This window comes from Mya arenaria, chromosome 2 (assembly GCF_026914265.1).
Source record: "Mya arenaria isolate MELC-2E11 chromosome 2, ASM2691426v1".
Taxonomy (NCBI): Eukaryota; Metazoa; Mollusca; class Bivalvia; order Myida; family Myidae; genus Mya; species Mya arenaria.
This window is the reverse complement of record NC_069123.1, coordinates 44,027,579-44,051,234: the sequence shown is the minus strand read 5'-3', so window position 1 is coordinate 44,051,234 and position 23,656 is coordinate 44,027,579. Positions and strand designations below refer to the sequence as shown.

Here is a 23,656-nt window from a genome sequence, read left to right as displayed (position 1 = left end):
AAATCAACAATGTTTCCAGCTAAATTCCGAGACTTAAAGATTAGTCTACAAGACTTGAAGACTAGTTTATAAGGCTGTATGTAGACAGAAATTATTTGGAGGTTAGGGCAGTAATCAATGATCACAAGTTAAAAATCTTTGCATAATAGCTGCAGCAGACTGGAGGTAATCTGTAGACATAGGAGTTTCCAAATTGTGGCCACATTTCTGGGATTTTCTTTCTTTGATTCAAATTACAAGTGAAAACACCCAGCCAAAACCCTTTACGGCCAGTTTATTATCTTTGTTATGAAAGGCTATATATATATATATATATATATAAACAAAGACAGCTATGTTTTAAGTTATGAAGTTTTTTATATTCATCCTATTCTCTTACACATAAGTGACTAATTCTTGATAATGGCATCTTAATCATTTTAAATGGCTAAAAGAAAATATTTCTGAACTTTCCAGACCAGAAGGGGGATAATGTGTTATGTCACACATAGGTCCAATACATCATTGTTTACTGGCCATTTTCTGATGAAATGCAGACAGTTAATGCCATGGTTAAACGCAAAAGCCGTAACTTCTCACATTATTTCTGTCAGTTGGGACCATGTTGCACGGAAAAAATGGTTTCCGTTTGTTGTTGTTTTCGGAAGTAAAACAGGAATCCAGCTTGTCTTTTCATGCTCACTGCTCCTATCATGGCCATCCTTATGTTTCACACTATTATCTGGAGACATTAAAGGTTGATGGCTCTTAAATTATGAACTTTTCTTAAGTCTGAAAATGTTGTAGCAAACAGTCTGATATTCATGTGGCATGAATTGCTTCAGCAGTACAGCAGTGCAATTGCCATTAAATTGTCCCATGAAAAAATATTTCATATTCGTACATGTCACCATTGTAATTCTTTGTCTTTAAGTGAATGCAATTGTATCACATGAACTCCCTGATAATCTGAAATGGGGATAGCACGAGCTCCCATAATTATGTGAACATGTCATGATTTGTAGAACAGTTCAAGAAATATTCATGAATTGTTCAATATCTGTACCTGAACTGCTCTGTAACTGTTCATGAACACTAAGTGCATTTTGAGAAATGTGAAAATGAGACCAAATTTCAAGAACAATTTGGTTCTTGTTAATTGGTTCTTGACAGTAGTTCAAGAACTTGTGTTTAAGAACATATTTGTGAATATTGTTAGTAGCTAGGGGAGTAGATTTTGATTTTTCATCATGAAAAAATTGGAGAAAGGCCATCCTCTTCTCAATTTCAGTCAGATAAACTTTGTTTAGTAATTTCTAATTGGTTGTTTTTTTAATCACAAGTTCAAGAATAATTGCAACACTTTGTCGATCTCTTTTGCTAAGGTACAGAGTAAGTCTGGATATCCAAAAACAGGGTGGCCAGAGACCCTGGTCATTTCATAGATAAATGGACATTAATTGGCACTCTGTTGCCCACCCAGGGGTAATTTGGAGTAATTTAAGGGTCTGCTTACTTTATGTGTATTCAAACTTTTCAGGAAAATTCATTGGCCTGGATGAAGTTCAGGGCATATAGAAAAAGAAATCAGATTCTCATCCCTGCTCTTTTTTGTCCAAAACCTCTGCTGCAACAATTTCTACTCAGGCTTTGGGTACAAGTGCTAACAAATCAGAGATGTGCTAAAAAAGACATGTGTCAATATATAATTCTGTCCCCATTTTTGGTACCAAACAGTATGAGAAACTCAAATTTAATTTGCTTATGCCTTTATTTAAGTAGCTAACTTTTCGATGTTTTGGAGGATGCTCTGGTCTGGAAGTCTGTAATGTTTTTATTATCCAATCATATTCAATTATAGTTTATCCAGTAGGTTTTGCTGTCAGATGAAATGGAATATTAGGCCCTTGATGGAAACTCAAGATTGTTTGCCCTGTCTGGTTGTTTTACATACAAGAATATATTAAACCTGATAATTACAAGTTTATGTAAACTGATGTCTGGTATCTGAATTTGTTGGGCCAGTCATTTTGGTGCATGATTTCTTATTTCTTGGAAATTAGTTTGACAAGATAAATGGAATTTCAGGTTGGAATGTTGTTAGCTTTTTCATTTTGAAAACATTAGTAGATGTAGACTGTCATGTCACTTTGCCATTTCATCAATGTTGTCATTTGTTTAAAACTTGTCATCACTCTGAAACCATTCAACATCATATTCAGATGAGACTTATAGATATAGCATATAAAAAAATTAAATAGTAATAATGATGTTACATTTGTGTAGCAAGTTTCATAACTCTCCATTGAATAATTGTTTGAGTTATGTCCCTTGTTTGAAGGAGAAGAAATGGATGAGGATTGAAATCTGTTGATATCTGCATTTGTTCATTATTCTCATGACCCTGTTTAATCAACATTTGCCTTCCTTATGACAGAAATGGAAAGGTGACTAATTCCCACCCCCTCCCACACCCCCATTTTATGTATCATTAGGGTTAAAATGCTTTTAGACATTTTGTCTTTTGTTTGTGATGTTTTGAATAATTTCTGCATACATTTTGCTTTTCTGCATATCTATTACACACCTTAAGTAACACTTTGAGGGTTTCTAATGCATTTGCCCTTTTCCAGCACTTCTCCAGTGCATGATTTTGACCTTGTGAAAGAAATGTTATTGAGGAAGAATGTATCCCATAATGTTTCTTAGCAAAAAGTAATATCAGGTCCAGCCATGTATGTTGTTGTCCACTTCAGTCAATGCGGTCATTTATCAGATGGTCAGTTCATGGAAATTTTAGCTTGAAAACTCACTGGCCCATTCTACTAAATTGGGGAAACATTGTTGTAATTGGAAACATTTGATTAATTTCTTTCCTATCTTACAAGCTTAATCTCTGCAGTTTCTGGCCAGACTTAAGTATTGGGCTTTGGAAAACAAGTGGATTGTTTATTTATCTTGATCCTGATACAATTAAGGGGATATTCAGAAAATTAATGATTATGGCGTTCTTGGAGTGTCCCCCATGGAAGTTTTGTAAAAGCAAAGAGCATGTGGTTGATAATATGTAAATAAAGGTTTGTTAATTCCTAGATAAGGCTCCAAGTGACCTCAAAGTGCTTTTGTTTTCAGACTGATTTTCACAACAGTTGAAGTCTTGTTCTTGTTCAATATATCAGTTCAGAAGTGGAACCGGTGTGCCAATGGATCTGGTTAAGTTCTGGCTATAAATCAAGTAAGGCCATGTGGTCAAGTGGCCTGCTTGATTCAAAGAAGTAAGCCATAGATCTTAAACCGGTTTCATTGTAAATATTTACCTGCTCAAAAACAAATCACCTTCTCATCACAAGCCCTAAGTTGTTCTTAAAACATGTCTGGTGAAAAGTGTTTCTCATTTAGTTTACAATTAGGCCATCAATTTCCTATTTTTCTATTCATCATCATTATTTCCTCACTATCAAAAATTCATATTTCATATAGTTATCAGATCAAAGCCAAGCTTGATTTACACAGCATAATTTTTCAATAGTACTGATAAGCCTTGTTTATGGAGATATTCGCCAAGGGTGGGAAATTAATTGATTTTAAAATCCATAAAGAATGCTGGAGTGGAAATGGCTAGATTTAGTTGATGACTTACAAATTTATTTTTCTGATTAGGAAGAGAAATGGGAAAGGCTGATTTTGACTCAGATTTGGGACAAAGTTGTCTGATAAACTTAAAAAACATGAGATCCCCCTCCCTCTCAATTTATAGATAGGTTCCCAAATCTATGCCATTACCAGGGTCCCAGTTAGTTTTAAATGCAATTTTAAGACACATGAATAAATACAGGGACACGCCAAGTTGTTGAAAATTGAAAAATAAACCCATTTTAGGGGCACAAGGCAAGGGCATATACACAGATCACAAAGTCACATTTTTGGCCACATGTCAAGGAAGCCAATACATCTGTTGGAATGTTCCTAATTACGTATATACCTTTATTTCATAGTCATATGTCAACCTGGACAACATAACATGTACAACAGCCAATTTCACACGTTCGTTTTGTTTACTACCACTGCAGCTGATTGAAATCAGGCGCATTTCTGTAACTGTTCAAAGACTTGTTCACTAGCTGTACCACTCTGTACTTAACCCTTTTAAGCTGCCCATATTGTATTGAGATTACTGTGACACCCTTTTGGAACTGTTGCTAAGGCCATTTTCCCAGATCATGGATGACTACTTTATGATGATTGTGCCTCGACTTTTATGACCTATTCTAAGGAAAACACAATATATCAGTCATAAATATTCACCGTTAAATGTGTTTGAAGATGCTTTGGTCATAACCCTTCCATTGTCTCCACAGAAAATTATTGTACCGATAATGAAGAACCAATCGTAAAAATGTCGCAGTTTAATATCGTTACCCTTGTTAGGCAGGGTTTTTAAATACACAGTGTCTTTCTCACTTTCTTCTGATCAATAGAATCTTTTTAAAAATTGTCCTACAGTGCACATGGTATTCATGATTGCACGTGTTTTTCGGAAATGGACCTGTTGTTTTCGTTGTGCCATACGTCCCATTGTGCATATTTATTGACAATTTATGTTTATTGTTGGAGCTGTTCATCTCTTTTTACAACTCTTTGAAGTTGACTTCATTTTCTACTAAATCGGTTATTTTGATGTAACTTCCTTTAGAGTCAAATGTAAATGCATGAAGAACTCCTACAAGATTTATGGAATATAGATCATGTATTGTCACTTAACAACAAGGATAAAGACTGCTTTGTCAAAGGTTTTAATGATTTTATTGCTGATTTATTGCGGATGCCATAGCCTGAATTCCATTCGGTTGGCTGCAAGTTTTCAACTTTATACTTCTGATCCACTTATCCGACAGTCTTGGCATCATTAATGTAATTTGCCTCAGAAATTGCACAATTTCTTGGATAAGTATTGCGCAGTCTGCAATGCAGCTTACAAAAATGAGAATTACGTTGTCTATCTTTTAATGCAATTTGTATTAATCTCACATCGCATGATTGGATTTTGGAAACTGCTTACTTATCATAAATCACAATAATTCTGTTAATACTTCTATCTCTAATGATTTGACTTGGTGCCATCTTGACACCTACATTTGTCGGGATATATTTTGTGTGAGCTTTTTCATCATTCATTTCACCCCTATCTTTTTGATGTACATCTATTTTAGATGCAGAATCCACTGACGCCTTAAGGTTGGCTAAGTGTAAGACTGTTGGAACGCCTTCTTTTTTATGTTGAGTTACGACCATCTGGCACAGAGCCCTGCAATAATATATTTATTAATTGTTGCTTATTTCCGGAGATGGCTGATTAGGTAATTTGTCATCCTAAAGTGTTATGAGTTTTATTGGGTCTCGTGTTTACAATAAAAATAGATCGTAACTATGCATCGACAGATACGATGGCATAACCTATTAGTTACGCACAGGAAATAAAATCATCATTGAAAATCACATTATTGTTTGTCAGCAAAATTTCAATATGAATGTGTAGAGTCAGAAAAATGTTGAGGATATTAATTGTCGCAGCCTTATGTTATGACAACGCATTAAATTGATCGTTATAGATTTTGCATTCTGGACCTAATCAGAAACGGAAAACAGAATCAATGAAATATATTCATATAAAACTTCAGTACATCAGTTGTATATGTATGTAAAGTGGAAATATTCAAGTAATTAAAAAACCTAGTTCCCAGTGCTGGCTACAATAGTACATGGGTTACTCCCCTTGATTAATGTAGTTAAGTAGCCAACTGTTAGTTTCCATCTCGAGACATTCATACATTTAATGAATCTTGTTTGCCATGGAAATTATTTTTATACGAAAAAAAATCAAAAAAATCTGGGAAGTTCACTTTGTTTCTAGATTATTTTGACATTATTAGCAAGTCTTGCTATTTGGTTCAGCATGGTTCTTGCTATATTTCCATACAAAACCATTTGTTATCGCAAAAAAAGTGATTAATTTAAATCTTTCCACTTCAGATAAACTTCATTTTAAACATTGTCTTATCATATAAAAGTTATCACAACTGGAAGGCTTTAATGTGTTTGATAAAGATGGAACTATAAGTTCTCAAGTCTTTCACAAACATCCTTTTCCTCACATCTGTGTTCACCTTACACCTAAGGTTATCATTGAAAGTCATTATTTTCTTTCAAAAATCTCAAAGACTTCCCAGGAACATCCTTTGAATTTAGAAGATAATTTCAAAGAAGGGGCTTTAAGAAACATTGCATGTTAAATAGTTTCTTAAAAGCATGAAACATCTTGACAAATCAAACAAACTTTTAATGAAATATTAGACAAAGCTGCTTTGAAATAATGCTTTTAGATGAATGATAAAACAAAGAGAAAGAAGATCAGATGATGATGCTGAAATTGTTCAAGTTGTAACTATTGTACATTACAAATAATCCTGTCTATGATAAGAGGGCACCTGATGATTTCCAGGAGTCAACCCTGATAACTTATTGGGTAAGACTGAGATGGACAATTTAACTTCTTATGGGGAAGAATTGTCAAAAATATTTCTGGAATCATATTCTCAAGAAACTTTTCATGGATTACACATTACACCGCCTGGGTTATAGGTGAATATTCTTGTGCAATGTGTTTAAAATAGCACTCACTTATCAAAACTGTGTCAGACGCATAGCTATGGCCAATTTAGGATTTCGCAGATCGATGACGGACATCATATTGACACCTTCACCCGCGCCCCAACCCACCCGTCTCCCCCCTTCAGATTTTATTTCAAATTTGGGAGTTCGGTATGACAAAAACTTGGACCTGCGTATTTGCATAGTCAGCTACGTGCCTGTGTGTCCTTGGTCCGGCTAAATTACTGGCCTTGGCATATGTGAGTTAGGCTGGTGGGCACCAAGTCAGACAAGTCATTCCAGTAACTCTTGTTTATAATGCCTCTTATTTCAATAAAAGCAAGTTAAACTATAAAAAAATGTATACACTTGTAGGAGGTTCCACCACCGGGAGCTTACGATGTCCAGAAATCTTACCAACACTCACAGGTCCATAGGGAGAACGCGAAGCCTCGTACTGATGTCGCCAATCGGAAACATGGCTCCTTCATGTCGGCAGCATCCAGATTTGCCCCGCCCAGAGACATGGCGCTCGCCTCGGCTGACACAGACAACCCAGGTTAGTGACATGACTTTGTAGAGTAGTCACTGAAGTTGATGAATGTATTAAGTCTGTTTTCCAGGATCATCTGCTTTCTAAAGTGCACTTTACCATACAGGTTATATGGGTTATGTTAACAGCAGGCTGTTTGACTATTTCAATGTAATATTGCATGTATAACTTGTTTTTACAGGATAATTTATGTCTCTTTTGATAATTACATGTATTGATCATTGTTCAGAGAATTTCGTTTTCAGCTCAGAAACAACCTTGACATTTAAATGTTTGAAAACATTTTAATGAAAAAGAAGTCCTTTCCTTAAGCAATAAGTGTGTGGAATAATGTTCCATTAGCCTTAAAAAAAAGGCAGTTTGATTTATATGTGGGTATTTTTTTAGCAACATCTTAAATAAAAGAACTTATTTGAGTGAACATGTTATAAAAATTGGACCATTTTATATTGAAAAGTATTAATACTGATATATACCCTGATGTTGGTCGGTTTAGTACAGAATCCCAGTTCTCAAAAACAAAGAGTAGAAAAAAAAAAATGCCTACTTACCTACCCTATTTTTTTGAAGATGTTAGTGGAAACAAAGATTTTTATTTTTTGGCTTTATACATTTGAATTAACACACCTTTAAAATTTTCAGGAAATACAATTAGTTATGTTATTAACTCCCTTTTTAGTATTTAAGATTAGTTATTTATCTCCCTTGGTTTTTAGAACGCCGAGTAAGAAAAATTCACTTTACACAAAGTTTTCCATTATTATAGCTGACTTAACCATTTACTTAGTAAACAAAAAAGCAGGGTTGATAAACACTGTCATTCTTTTAATTGATTCAAATATGTGCGTGATATGAATTATTTTATGCAGTTTATTTAGTTCAGTCCTCATATTGTGTAATCTTGACATGCAGATATTAGGAATATATTTAATATCATTATTTATCACACCCATATCGTGCATGAGATAGGAATAAAATTTAATCTGCAAGATATTTATTATTTCATAAAGTATGTGATCAAAAATTAGACATTGAAACTTTTCAAGATTTTTATTTCAGATTCAAAATGACAGTTGAAAGATCCGATGCATTTGTCTTAGACTATTTTAAACTACCTACATGTTAGATTACACCGGGGTAGAAACCAGTTCTTATGTCAATAAAGAATGAACCAAAGTACGGGGTAGGGGGGGGGGGGGTGTGTGCAAAACCTGAGACCTCTTGGATGAGAGGTGGACAGCTTTACCCTTAGACATTGGACCACTAACTATTGCCATGTAGTAAATTGCCTGGATCTCACACAAATAAGCTATAGAAATGCTTGGGGATTTACCGGTCCATCTGTCTTTAAGGATTTGTCACAAAAACTGGTGGTCCAGGTTTGACTAAACTAAACAGCAAGTGTAACCATGTTCAATTCTGGCTGATCTTGTTTTTAGCTTCCATCTCTGATAACAATCGTGACATTAACCTAATCATGAAGTAGTGGACACGAGTTGATTACACGGGAAGATAAGCGATATTCAAGAAATAAAAACAGGCATAAAACTCGGTTGGTTAACTAGATAATCATTGATATGAAAGCGGGGTAGGTAAAAGCAGTTATAAAACTACCGTTTATTGGTGTGTTTGATTAAATCAAACCTGTCATTTATTACTTTAGCTAGTTAGCGGCAAAATATTATTCAATCAAGGTATCATGTGTGTCAAGTTGGATAGATTATCACTGATGCCAATATTTCTGTACAATGGCTAGCCAAAGGCTGAACTTATATTAACCATGAAAGTCATCTTGATCAAGATTACAATGATATACAAAGAATTTTGTTATAAACATAAAACATGGATTTTTTTATACCTCCCACAAACGGGTTTTTGGGGTAACGATATAGGACTGAGCTTATCTGTCGGTCGGTTGATTGGTCAGCCTTAGGTTACAAATCACTAGTTTTTGACGAGTTAATATTGGTCCCATTTCATCTTAAAATTTGCCAAAAAAATACGATGTCTGTATGCTGACTCATGTCAGTTTTCAGTCCGTTTATTTAAGATATTCTTATGACATAAAATACCTTGTGGTATGTCAATAGCAAGTAGTAGTCCTTTGTTTCTTGCTTTGCTTAAGATATTTTATAAATCATAAAAGTTTTAATGTCTAATATATGTTGAGTTACATCCCTTTATCAGCTAATGATGAAAGAGCTGAAAGCATTAAAAGGAAAACTCGACAAGCATCATTTGATTTTCATAAAATTCTATTCATAGCCAATAATAATGGAATCCAAAATATATTTTACTTGGCCTCAAACTGTTACCAATAAGTGCCTGTCATTACCTTTTTTGGTGATTTTTGAATACAATAAGCAATATATAAGTTCCCTAACTGTATTTGATAAACCTATACGTATTAGGATATATAAAACTTGCGTTCATCTTGCAAGTTTAATGCTAGTGTTAAGTTAATAAAATGAAACCCGATGAAGGCTAAGGACAGTTTGACTATTTGTAGTAAGTAAAGTAAATCAGGGTCTTTTAGTCAACACATTTCAATTTTCTGCGTACATGATTTTATCTATTTGTACCTATTCCCCTCAGTTCCTCACCAAGATTTATTTATGATTTTTTGGCTTTCTTTCAAATTCACATTTACATTGCAATCGTATAAACATATTTAAATAAAGTTAAAATCGTTTTTTTCAATTTGCACTATCTTTAACGTTTAATTACCCCATATGTTCCATTTTGTAACCCTGGCACAATATTTTTAAACATCTCATGTTCATTTGAGGTACTAAAGTTTGTAAGGTCGGAAAACAGACGAGCGTTGGCATCTGAATGGTTGCCCCTTTTTCTCAATTTGAATGTTGTTATTTCATGTCATAGGAAATGTGAACATATAAAAAAAAATCATTGGTCCATGAAAACAATTGATATGTTTTTATTGTTGTTTTTATAATGAGAGATTAAGATAATAAAAATAAACTGTTTCAGTTATCTAGATATATAAAAGTTTGATATATGATTGTCTTATGCAATATCGTTTTTTCTTTAGCTATTGCAATCCCTTAGGAATCCAGATATATCATTGTTTATGCCCTTGGCAAACCAATCAGTGGTTATAGAGGTGGGTGATTCATCACGCTTTTAAAAATACATATTACAGAGATAGACTCTCAATGATTGACTCACAGTATCAAATTATTGTGTTGATTGTTGACAGAAATTCTAGTTGAAAACTGAGCTGTCAACTGGTAATAGCTAGCATACTTACATTTATATAATTATGTTGTTATGGAAAATAGTATATGTCATTTTGTTCCCAATATTTAATACATCTTTTAAGACGTCTAAAGGAATTGTTATTTTAAGGCTAAAATATTTGGCTTTTTCGGCTTGAAACATCAAAACGTATTATTCTGTATATTTCTGGAGACAGAATTGAGAAGAATTTTTCTCCCGAAATTAATGAAAACAGAAAAAAATATCCATTTATACATTTTGTTTTATCTGGAAGAATCATTTACAGATCAACATGCTATAACAGACTCCCTGTGGAATTTATTCTATTTCAAAAACTTGTCAAAACCAATTACAGGCAGAGAAATGTCTCACACTGCATAACTGCATAGAAATTAAATCGCACACACCCTTTGCTGAGAAAAATGCCTCCTGCGTGTAATTCCAGTTCGAGTTGTCAACTTTATTTTCATGATCTATATTATTTTCACAGTTTGGACTTACTTGATCGTTCAGACGGAGGCAAATTACTTATGCAACTAATCGAGCAGCATATTTCTGTATTTCTCAGCGTAAACAAATAATTCAGAGGCCAAAAGACGTCTCTCAGAACTCCAGTTTTCCCATGTTTGGTAGTATATAAATTATTGGTGTAAAGCGTGACTATTATATTTGTCTATTTAAGGACTGCTTTTGGAAATGTGCAGAGACAGAAGGATAAATGGATCTCACTTTCCAGCATCACTTTTATGCTTTGATGCCCGAAAAAGCTTTGATAATTGTGTTACTGGATCTTGTGTGAAAACATTTACTGCTTGAGAGCCTGAGCAAGATAAGACGTTAGCAAATATTTACTTTCCATTTTATGAATAGGTTGCGAGTAAGGGAAATATTTCCAATATTGGGCAAATATGGGGAGTGGATAATTATAAAATTGTCAGCATTATTTGTTGTTCTAACAAATGCGACTGTGATGCAGCAGGAAAGCACAACAGTTGTATAAGATTATGAGCACAAAAATCTTCAGACCTTTTTGAAAAATAAATATAAATAAAAGCATCATAAAAATATTAAGGATATTAAAAGAATGGTTTGGTGGAACATGAGTCCAACATTCATGAAAGAAGTCCTTAACTTTTCTAAAGGGACAGCTTGGTACATATTCTCACTGAAGTGCATTTGTTGGCAATGACAGTCTGCTTCATGTTTGTTGCAAGTGCTACTGCTGATTGCATATGAGCTTAGCATTTCAGGTATTAAATGGGCTTAAAGTCTGCCCAAATCAGACAAGTGAATTTCAAGTCAAGTGCAACATCTGTAGTCTGTTGATCATTGCAACTTCGTCTGTCAAAGGACCCTGAATGCAGTGACTACCCTTAACCTACAATCGGAGTATATGACACTACACCATTCCTAACCATATCCCTATCAGCAATGTTCATTTGTAAACACTGATGTATCACTCTGGCTAAAATATGGGCTGAGTTACTCCCCTTGATCAACCAAGTAAAATTTACAAGCACTGGCACTCTTGTACACAATTTGAAACTGTGCACCTGAGTAACCCTTGTGTGAATATTATAATACATTTGTCAGCTGTTGTTAATGAAAATAATCTTTTAATACATGTACATTTGCTTTAAAAAATGTTAGGACATCTGAATTTAATTTAAAGTACCATTTACATCACCCATTATGCAAATTGTTTATGTTTTCAATTATATGACATCCATTTCTGAATCCTCTGCACGTTTTACAAAGATTAAAAGGTTTTAGGGATTTCTTAAATTTAATGAAGATGCCATCTTGACTTTCAGAATGTTTATTCAGCTTTACAATGTCATAAAGTGGCTGCTCTTTTAATTAACAAAGTCATTTAAACGATGGAAACAGTATCCTCTTCATGAGTTTACCACAAGTCAAAAAGTGAACGTTTCATATTGTTTATTGTTTTACATTTTGGAAGAATCGTTTAATTTTTATGTCACCCTGGAAAGTACGTTTGAGTCATATTACACGCTTCATGCAAAACGGTTGTAACTCAATAAAGGAATAGAAGGTTGTACAGGGCTAATCCATCGATATCATTTGGGGGAAAAAAAGGGAAAGAAAATGTCAGTAATGAATTTTCTGTTGAAACAATCAAAAAGAGGCACCTTTCTCAAAACTTTGAACTTAAGAATAATAAATTGCAAAAAATTGATGGCATACTTTCTAAGAAATGATATTGGCCTGTCACATTTGATTAAAAAAACAAATGACTTTTAGTTAAAGCCAGTTCTGCATCTCTTTTAGATCGTTGAAGTAGGTAGAAAGATTGCAGATAGAGTGCATCAAAACGTGCATTTATGGTTGTAAGAATTGACGAGAAGGCTGTTTGATCGGTGTGCGATCACTCGTTGGGGTGTTTTACGAGGCTACAGTCACAGAGATCGACAAGATATTCGGCAGATATCGGCAGATAGACATCACAGAAAATTGCGAGACAGATATGAGGAGACATGAAATATTCCTCCGCAACATTTGTGGGATCCTTCACTTTATTGATGACAAATAAATTAAGTTTCTTACCACCATGTGCTTTGGAAAAAACTTCAAATAGCTAAGAAAAGTCATGACATAACATTTTCCAATTTTAGGCACTGGTTCTGTTCAATAAATAAGTTGTTTGACATTGATTTTCAAACTTGATCTTGACTTTATGTTTTCTGAAATTTGATTTGGTTAATACTAATTTATCTAAGCTCGATTGTGACGAAAGCTGATAGCTTATAAGATCATCCTCGAGCCCGTTTCCTGGGTAAAAACCAGTACTGTCCATTTTGAGGCCATGAGAAAGTACCCCTGGTGAAATTGAACCCATGACCTTTTGGGTGAGAGGCCGACACCTGTACCACTAGACCACTCTCATCCTAGATAATGTGATTATAAGGGCTGTCGAAAAGAGCTCAATCATGCAACAGGGTTCTGATAATACTAGGCTTGGATTCTTTTGAATTTGCAGACTTGATAATTTTTTATGAAATAGAAAAAAGATATAATGCCTTTGATTTGTATTTTTGTTTTCAAAGAAAAAATGCGCACACCGCTAAATATTTGCTGGTTGATATATTGCACCCAATATGTGTCATAAGCTTACAGCCATAAATTTATGACCACAGTATATTTTTTGTATTAGTCTGGATTATTAGTACCAAAGAAACTCAAACATTGGCGTGCTTCTTGGCGAATATTTGCTATAACCAATGCTTTTATTGTGACGTTTGCATTTTAGCAGAAAATGAGTGGCTTACTTTTATCTTTGAATAAAAGCAAACATGTTAATTAGAAAATGTTTTACAAGTGATTTCATGCCGCTGTTTTTTCTAACAAAAATGTTTATAAACAAATGTCAGTATATGTTTTACTCCATTTCACCTAGCCAGAAGTTTATTACATTGTTGTTTTTGAAGTCCGCCTCAAGAACTACGAATTACTCCGCTGTCAATTTGGGTTCTCAAGGAAGCAAAAAATTGGAAATTCCTGTCGAAGATTTGTAGTGCGGGTAATGTACAAAGACATGCCTTCGTTTTGTTCTGGTACGATTGTTGTTATATTTGAGTAGATTCTGCGCCTCTAACTAGTCTGATACATTTATCATGTTATTTTTGCAATGAAGTATGGCCATAAACATGTAAGAAAAAGTGTTTTTTTGTAATTTCGGAGGATAACAAAAGCTTGGCAGACATTTAACAGGGAATTTGCAAATACGCCAAATGTACAATATATGCATTATCCATTTCTTTTCTCTTTCCATAAGGCATCACCTCAAAACAAAAGTTTCATGAAAGACCTTTAAAAAGTTCTATAAACTTTGATTGAATTACGACTTCAAAATGAAAACATTGTGTGTAAATACTGTTTAGCTATTTATTTATTTTTTCTGAATTCTAACTGAAGATTTAACTATTTCCAGGATTTTTTGTCTGCTTGGATGTGTTGCTGCAAAGCATGTATATATGATATGTATTGTTTTGCCTAGTGTCGGCAGCTGCCATGTGGCTGTCATACTTTCGTTTCCAATCAGTTACTTTTGAACAACTTGGTGTCAAGTCTTCCAACTTGGTATACAATTGTTAGTCATTGTCAGTAGATGATCCCTATTTATTTTTGTGTCCATTTATAGATCAAAGATCAAGACTTCATAATATCTTTTACTAGAAAAATTGTTGTTGCTCCATACAGGTGACATAAGTCATGCGAACCCCAGAATTCCAGTTCAGACCTGTAAAACTTTGAAAAAAAAAAAAAAAAAAATGAATTGAAGCTGACATGGTTAATACCCCCATAAAGAAGCATTAGTAAAAACTTCACAATAATTACAAGGTGCTTCAATAAACAAACTCCAGAGCCGGGTTTTGAACTTTTGCCTCCCAATTATGCGGAAAAGTGAGCTCATTACCACTCCAGTTGTAGGCATGAACTCATAAAAAACTCCGTCCACTATATGCCATCTGGCAGGTTTAAGTCCATGGCTGTTTACGACCATGATAATGCTTTATTGAAAATGACAAAAACACACTTTTTTGCAGTATCTGGTATGTTTTATTTCACTTGCAGCCTTGTTCCTAAGAACCCTTTGGCTTCTATTAGAAGCATGGTTCAGGTTCAGTTCACGTCACTGTGAGTGTTTTTAAACGCAGTGATAATAATTTAAAACTTTAAATCTTTTTCTGCAATTTCCTACTGTTTTATAATAACGCTGACATTATATTAACACATGCGTAGGATTCTCTTGTTTTTATCCAAGAATGAAATAGATATAGGGGCTTATAAAGAATAATGTTGGCTGCTTTGTTTAGACTACTGTATTACAATGAAATTAAAATTTTATTATATCTTAAACAAAATGCTCTTCTTACAATTTTAATGATGTTTCTCATTCAAGGCATTTAAACACAATAAAATCTGGCTTAAAGCCACTGCATGCCAAGTGCATATTGCAGTTTAAATTAGTAGTGCTGAAACTGCACTTGCTATATAGACAGCCAAATGGCTTATCATACTGTATTTTATGGTTACCTGTCATAGTTTACAGGATTTAGAGGGGATAAAATGACATTACCTCAAGATGTTGATTTGCTATGCAGCTGTTTTCGAGTTATGATTTTTTTTTATTTACAATGTTATGACATGCGTTGTTTGGGCTTACCGACAGTAATTCACTGATAATGAAACACCATAAGCCCACCCCTTGAAAACGATTATAATTATCGCAAAACGAGCATAAAAACTGATGTATGGGTAAGTGTTAAATGCATTGCGGAAGAAAACTGTAATGAAATTTAACCCAATGGGCTGCAATATTATGCAGCGCTAATTGAACAGTGAGGTTGCATGTGTGGTGTTTTATTACCATTCCTATCTGTATTTCAGGTTTTCAACATATTTCTCTCCATCAGCAGCCCTGTTTTCTCAATCCTGTGGCTAGTGCCATAAATTTTGTTGGATTTCAATGCTTGATGACATCTGTAATGAGTTCCTGTTTACTGTTGCATTGTGGGTATATTTTAGATCTTTTTTAAATGGTCTCTAGTGTCATAATGGTCATTGCTCTTTTTGCTCAAAATATGCGTATGTAATGCATGCTTGATAGAAAGGTGCATTAATCAAGCGATGGAAACTACAGGGACAAGCCCAAGATCCTGTTAAAATGCACATTGAGGTTCAAGATCAAGCAAACAACGAAAAAGAGACACAATAACAAAGATAACGTGATTACATTTCTATCAAGATATTGTCATTGCTAAATGTTGGTTGAGCACCTTGGTACCATTATTTACCCCATAATGGGCTGATTGTTCAGAACCTTGTTAACGTTAGCATAGTTATTAACATCATCGTTGTTAACTTTCAAATATCTACTGGTCAGAATGTTTCATGGATACACTTGTGATCTGCAGTAATTCAAACAAGATTTGAGACAATTGTTTCAGCTGTACTCGTTGCTTTATCTAAATATATCAGCACGTCATTAAAAATTTCATGTTTAAAATGTAACAACTATGTTGTTTATCAAGTTGTTAACTTTAACAAAGTTCTGAACAATCGGGCCAATGTCTGTCACAGCCATCTTAAAGATTCTGACCTTTTCACCGAGGAAAATACAGCAACATTTCCAGGACAATTCCACAGCACATCTACTGATTATTTCATATACAATTTGGATAATTACATATCACCGTGCCAATAATTTGTCGCTCGCTTCATCTTCCATTGGTTCTTATTTGAAGATACGGTTGCGTTGTGTCACCTTCATATTCCCAAGGGTGACAACTTGTGTTCTGTTCAGCACAGATTGCCTCCAAATGTAGATGTGGGAGATTAAATTGGATGGAAAAACGTGATATTTTGGCTCATCATAAAAAAACATTATTTCAATCTTCTGTCTTAGACGGTGTTAATGTTTTAGGGTCATTGCTCGTAAACCTTTCTTGGAGTTTTATATGGTTTATATAGGGGGGAAAAGATCATAATCTGAGAAAATATTTTGAGTTACTGTGCTTAAAAATCTTCAGTGAAGGTCACTGTAAAAGCCAGCATGCTCATTATGGTTTTGAAATAATAAGTAAGGTAAATAAAATATCGTCGATTTCCTATGCCTCTTTAAAAATAAAAACAATTAGTCAATGAAGCAAACAGGGGAGATGCTCTCTTTCTTTATTGATACCATATTGCAATGAATGAAAACATAATAGTTAAGTGTCACGCTAAGCAATTAAAATTAAATTTGCCATTCAACACTGGGTGCCATTGGTATCACAATATATTTCTTTTGGGTTTTACCTTAATTAAACCTATACAAGGTCATCATTAAACGCATGCAGGTAACATGTTTTGTGAGGATTTTTCCTTACGGCAAGCTATTTTCTTCAAAAGAAACTTTCTCGTCACTCTCCAAGCCATTGAAGAGTGACCTCACCTTGCACAAAATTTAAGCATTGCAATATTTTGAGTTTGTTTAAACACAAAATGTAAGAGTTCTCTCGATGTTTAGTGGGATGTTTGTTTTGTTTTTTATGATGTTCTTTTCAATAAAACATCTAAAATGATGCATTCATCCATTATCTAAGTTAAGATTTTTTTTCTTCATATTTTCGAAATTACTGTGTTTTTTTACAATTGCATGGTTGGTGGGTTTTTCAGAACTATTAGGTAAATGCTTGACTAAATAAAAAAACAACAACAACAATATGGCCTTATATTGAGCACTTTGACATTTTACGATTAAAAAAAAATATTCACACTATAATTGAGACACTTTTTCACATATTTGATATGCATAAGTAAAACAGTCACTCTGGTTGAGATTTTGATGAGTTATGCCCCTTGATGACATTTTTATTTTTTTGTTATTTTACGTTTTTCTCTGTTTAATCATAAAAGTGATTGCATTGAAAAGTCCATTTTTTTTTGTCCTTATTTTATGCCTAAAATAATAGGAGAATTATAGATAAAATCAGTGATGTTATATGGGCAAAAATTCTGACACCCCTCCTATAATCCTTGTGTTTTCTTACAGAAACTGTCTATTACAAACAATTGAATTGGAATAATGTGGATATTTAGAAACAGGCAGGAGGTCTCTGAGGCAATAAAATTGGGAAAATTGGTGGATTTTCACATTATTCAACTGTTTCCTTGACACTGTGTGGCATAACAATTAAATATACTTGATTTAGGTAAATCAATTGTAGTTCTGTTCAAGGGATAAAATGATGCTTGTCAAAAGTTGATTCCATTTGCAATATTGAAGATGTTTCTATCTCATATTGAAGTGATATTATCGTATGAATTTATGACTCTTGTGTCACTGGAAAAATAATTTGGTGTGAATCATAGATAGAAACAGTTATTTGAAGATTTCTGAGGTTATTTTGGACGAAAAAAGCAGAAACGTAAATCTGACAACAGGATTGTTCCATTTAAGAACTTGTCTGCCCACTTGAGGCAAATGCAGAATTAATGCATGAAATGTTGTAACCACTTAAGTCAATTTTGAACTAATCTGAACAAACTGCATACGGTAAAGAAAAGACTGACTCCTGGGACTGCATATCGTAGGAATATATAATAAGGCAAAAAACATTTCTTTGTTTCCACTAACATCTTTAAAAAAATAGGGTTACAGGTTAGGCATTACTTTTTTTTCCTAATGTTTTATTTTAAGAGAACAGGGATTCATTACCAAACTGATGTAATATCATTGTATATCATTACTATTGATGTAAAATGGTCAAATTTTAACGTGTTCTTTAAAAAAAATGCTAAATTTTAAGGAAATTACAAAAAAAAAAATCAAAACTATGGCAAAAAAAAGTATAGGGTTGGCAGGAAAAAAAGGGTAGGTCAGGTTAAATAAAAATATGCCTTATTTGTCTCAAATACAAAGTTAAAATGTGATAAAGATGAATAAACTGCCAATGTCGGGCATAAAACATATGAACATACAGCAAAATGATGTCCTTGTCTCTTATGACTGAAAGTAGAATGGCAGCACTCATGGCGTGACATGTTTTGAAGGTCATCAGTACTTTCAGGAAAAATAATGTTTCCTTTTCTGTACAATCTATTTCTCATTTTCGGCTGCATGTCGCATTGCAAAACCTTCTTCAAAAATAGTCCATTTCGTTAGTTCATCATCTGAGGCCATGCAGATGTGTTTTTTTAAAAGGGTCAGCTTGACTGAAAATGTATCCATACAGTAAGATGTCAAAAATACTTTTCTTTTGCCATGTCATGGGCATGTAAGAACTATATATATATTGAAGAAAACAGTGTTTTTTGTTTCTTTCTTTATCAAGAAACACAAGGAATCTTTATATAACAAAACATGCATTATAACTTTGTTATGACACAAAAAAGCAATGACAAACATCTATTTAATTATTAAATTCAATATATATTTAAATGATATTTATGATGAATCACTTATGTTAACATTTAAAGCAATTAAGCAATTTTGCAATTTCAAAGAAGTATTGTTTTAATATTGCAAAGTAAAAAATAAGTATTTTGAAAAAACAAAGCAAAACAGTAATTTAATAAGCTTTTTCAAAAGTAATCATATGTTTTTGAATGCTACCTTTTATTACAAAAGGTTTATATCATATAAAGCTTTATTTGATGTTTTAAAATTACTGAAAATTATTCTGAAATGTCAAATATGATGTATTAATTTTGTTAGCAACCATTTTACATTATGATATTTTTTATTAATTCTTCCATATTTTTCTATAATGCAATGTATTATGCACTGAAACTTGTTAAATGCCCATTTAAAAAATAAGAAATCTTAGCATAAACGTAAATTATATATGTTAATTAAAAACACTTGTTTTATTTCCTTGTAACGATACCAATTTATCCAAATTGATTTAAATTAGGGTAATGTTTCTGACATGAAATAAAACTTTCATCAGGCCCAGTCATGATTTTCATTTCAAAAATCTTTATCATGAAAACTGAGATTATGAAAGTGATCTCTCTTGGAAAAGACGTTTATAGCTACCAGTGATGCTGTATGTAAAATATCATGTAGCAGTTATCATTTATTTATGGGTAATTATGTTGTTAATTGGGAGATAAATCAGAAACAAGTAGCTGATATGCCACCCGGCTGGTTTCTGATAGACTGTGACACAAGTGGCTGCTATTTTAGGATTTATACATGCATTTGAAATGTAATAATCATTGGGAGTAAATATAAAATGTCAAGATATCGAGAAAACCATTATGGACTTAATTAATTGTTGTTTGTTTGGATATGAAGTTTTAATATTAAAGTATATTTTGTGGAAAAAACAAAAAAGTAGTTCCTGTGATCAAATTAAAGCCTTTTTCCTACTCTGGAATGCCCAGTCTAGTCAGTCAGTCATTTGAGTTTCACAAGGTCTGTCTGTGGCTATTTAGTTGCTTTGTGACTTGACCCCCCCCCCCCCCCACACACACACACACACACACCAACCCCCCCCCCCCAAAAAAAAAAAAACACCCAAAAACCCACCCTCAGTTCCCCCATTTAATGAGACTATGTTATTAAAATATGAGGGACAATTACCTGTATTTGTTGGTGTGATTTACCAGGAAGTGCCTTAGAAGTATCATTGGACTCGCAGATATTATTGGATTTAAATCTATATACAAAATTACAGATTAAAAAAATATAATAAGTAAAGAAAATAATAAAATTCATCAGTATGATCTAGTCAGAAATTGCAGTATCTTAATTAAAGACTGTGTAATCAAATGAAAATGATATTACTTGATATAATATTCCTTGCAAAGGAAATAAATATTACGACCTGGACATTTTGAACTACTGAATACAAATTGTTTTCAACTAAGACGGCATACTTTCTGTCTAAAATATTTTCTTTTCATTTTCTGAGAAGCAAAACATATTATAAATATGAGGAAAATGTAAAAACGATCGGAAATTGATAACTCCAAATTATGCCCCACAGCGGGTTACTTAGATTATTAAAATAAATGTGCAGTCTGGTCTTTTTCACTTTGCGTATTTATCATTTAATTTAGCCCAAATCCATGTAAGTTTGTTTCCCTTATCGTTCCTTTATGTTTCAATCTCTGTAGATTTTTTTTATGTAATGATCTTGTTTAAGAGATTTTCCGTTCTGATACACGACCTGCAGGAACCATGGTGCGTTTCATCCCTGTGTAATTTGATGATGATTTATCAAATTATTGTTCAAAAGATATGATGATAGATCTATCATGCCGATGCTTAGTTAGATATTTCTACTCTATAGCTTTTAATGTAATTGCAAATTCATCTTGGATAGAAAGCAGTTGGATCTTCTAGCAGGATGAATGAAGAATAAAACTTGTTTCCTTTCCTAATCAGAGAAAAGTGGCCACATCAGTCGCCGCTGCGTCATTTAATTAAGCCCAAAAAGACATTTCCATGAGTCTATGGATACTGAGCAGTCAAAAAGTCTATGGATGAAGGAAAGGTTTCGTCAATCATTCAGTGAAACATTTTTGTTAGAAATTTTAACAATTTGACAACGGATGTAAGATTGTGCAAGACAGAGTGTTGTAAGTGTCAATGCCCTCTAATACTGATCGAAAGTTTGTTCATTTGATCGAACAGGTACATCAATAATCACAAATAAGTTGTAGACGTTATGACTGTCTGCATTTCTTTAACTAAATTAATAATACATAATATATTGCTGTGTGAAAATGGTATAATATTATTATATTGTTAATGACTTTCTGTGACAATAATATTTATTGGTGAACTATTTAATTGAACGACTTGTAAATGTATTTACTGGATGACGTTAATAATTGAATACAAAAGGGTCATGTATGAGTCAAGTTTATCCAGTAATAACAAAAAACGGCATATTACTGTCTGCATTGCGCGCCATTCAAACCAAGTTTTTTGTAGTCCATATGCTGCCTGACGCCATTATTAGCCGACATTTGCCGTCGGTCATCAGATGGTCATCTAAGGTCAGATCTGGTCAGTGAAATGTCCACTCATCATTCCATTACAACCAGAGTTGACCATAGATGACCAGTATTGATGACCGCAAGGTTTGATAGACAGATATGACTGCATGTTGGTCATCATTGTAGCTATAATTTCTGTCTGGACATCACCTGTTAGGTAATCTTTCTTTCCCAGAAATGTAATATTACTGTGGTGTAAACTGGAACTATTTCTGGTTTATATAGTTGACATGGTCATTGATTGTCTAAAGATAGCCTTACTGTCTAGACACAAGTCATGTGTTATATTCAGATATCAATTAACATGTTAACTTAAAACAAACAACAATTGTGAGCGACATGCTATATTGTCTTCTTCAAATGAGGAAAAACTTTTCTTCTAAACATGTCTCTCAGCCAGGGATTGAACACTTTCCTTTACCACTTGACGCTAAAATTGGGCGGTCTTGCTTTAATGAATGTATTTTGTTTGGTCTATATATAAAGATTAGGCTTTCTTCACTTGGGTTCAGCAGTAATGAATATTTTTGTGTTGCTCTCAGTTTCATGTTTATAATCTTCCTCACTGCCAAAACCTCGAAATTGGTCTGTGATGCTTAAGAATTAAAGAATGCTTCAGAATTTTTCACACGCCCCCTCCCCCCTCCTGTGGGATAACTCCCCAAAAACCCACTCAACACTTTTTTTAAATAAATTTTGCTTCGAATGGAGGGCGCAAGTCAAAAGGTTACGCCCCTTAGTTAAATGCATATTTTACGTTTTTGACTTTATCATCAAATTCTGGATCCACCCCTGTTTAAACTTCTCTGTATACATACCCTTTTTCATTTTGAACGAAATAACTGAAACAAACCTTCAGTTGCATTATTTATCAATGTAGGTTTTTTTAATGGTTCTTATTTTGAAGAAAGACATGATTCTCTTCACTTATTGCTTGGTGCAGTTGTTAGCAATTATATAATTATGTTTTATTTCTTTTCTGATAATTGAATGCTTTTAATGTTTTATTTTTATGAATTAGTTAATTTTTAAGCTGCCTCAGTTCTTTGTTTAGAGGGCGTGCTCTTAAATTTGAAAACTTTTTTTTATAATAAATTGGAAAATATTAATGCAATTTTTATTCATTTTAATTATTTTGTCAAAAATGATGTCAGTTTGAAATGGCAGAAATTCATTTAAATATTTTGTCCATTTCTATACAAACAATGAAAAAATAGTTATGTTTGTTATGATGAATATCTAAACATGAAATATATAAAGATATATTACTTCTGGTCAGATAGCCATAAAGTCATAAATGTCTCGAGATACGATCAAAATATAATAAAATCTGACGTTATCTACTTTAAGACTGATTTACACAAAACAAGAATATAATTTACATATTGTTAGTTCGGTCAGAGTTGCTATTATACAAACTGTAGTTTGTATGTATATTCTGTTACCAAATGAACTCTGCAGATATATAATGTCCCGGGTTTATAAGTATCCTATTAAGTATGGGGTACTAAGGAAGGATTTATAGTTATTAGGTTAGGGAGTTAATTCAGATTTTATGCCAATGTTTATGATATTCGAATATTCATAAATGATAACAAGCTGTACTGGTTATAAAGCACTGCCGTAGCTTCAGTAGGCACTATCCGGCCGGCCTGTGCATGATTTCCAAAAATAGAATTTTAAAAAAGTTAAAAAAAAATGCATATAACCTGAACG

At 33.3% G+C, this 23,656-nt stretch overlaps 1 protein-coding gene across 1 annotated transcript in view; it reads left to right on the top strand.

The window, feature by feature from the left end:
- The window catches only part of LOC128205250 (sperm-tail PG-rich repeat-containing protein 2-like), a 79,481-nt gene that overhangs the window by 34,691 nt on the left and 21,134 nt on the right, over positions 1–23,656 (top strand). The window contains exon 11 of the mRNA XM_052906767.1: positions 7,003–7,186. Within this exon, the coding sequence (XP_052762727.1) occupies positions 7,003–7,186 (184 nt within the window). The remainder of the gene's footprint in view (positions 1–7,002; positions 7,187–23,656) is intronic.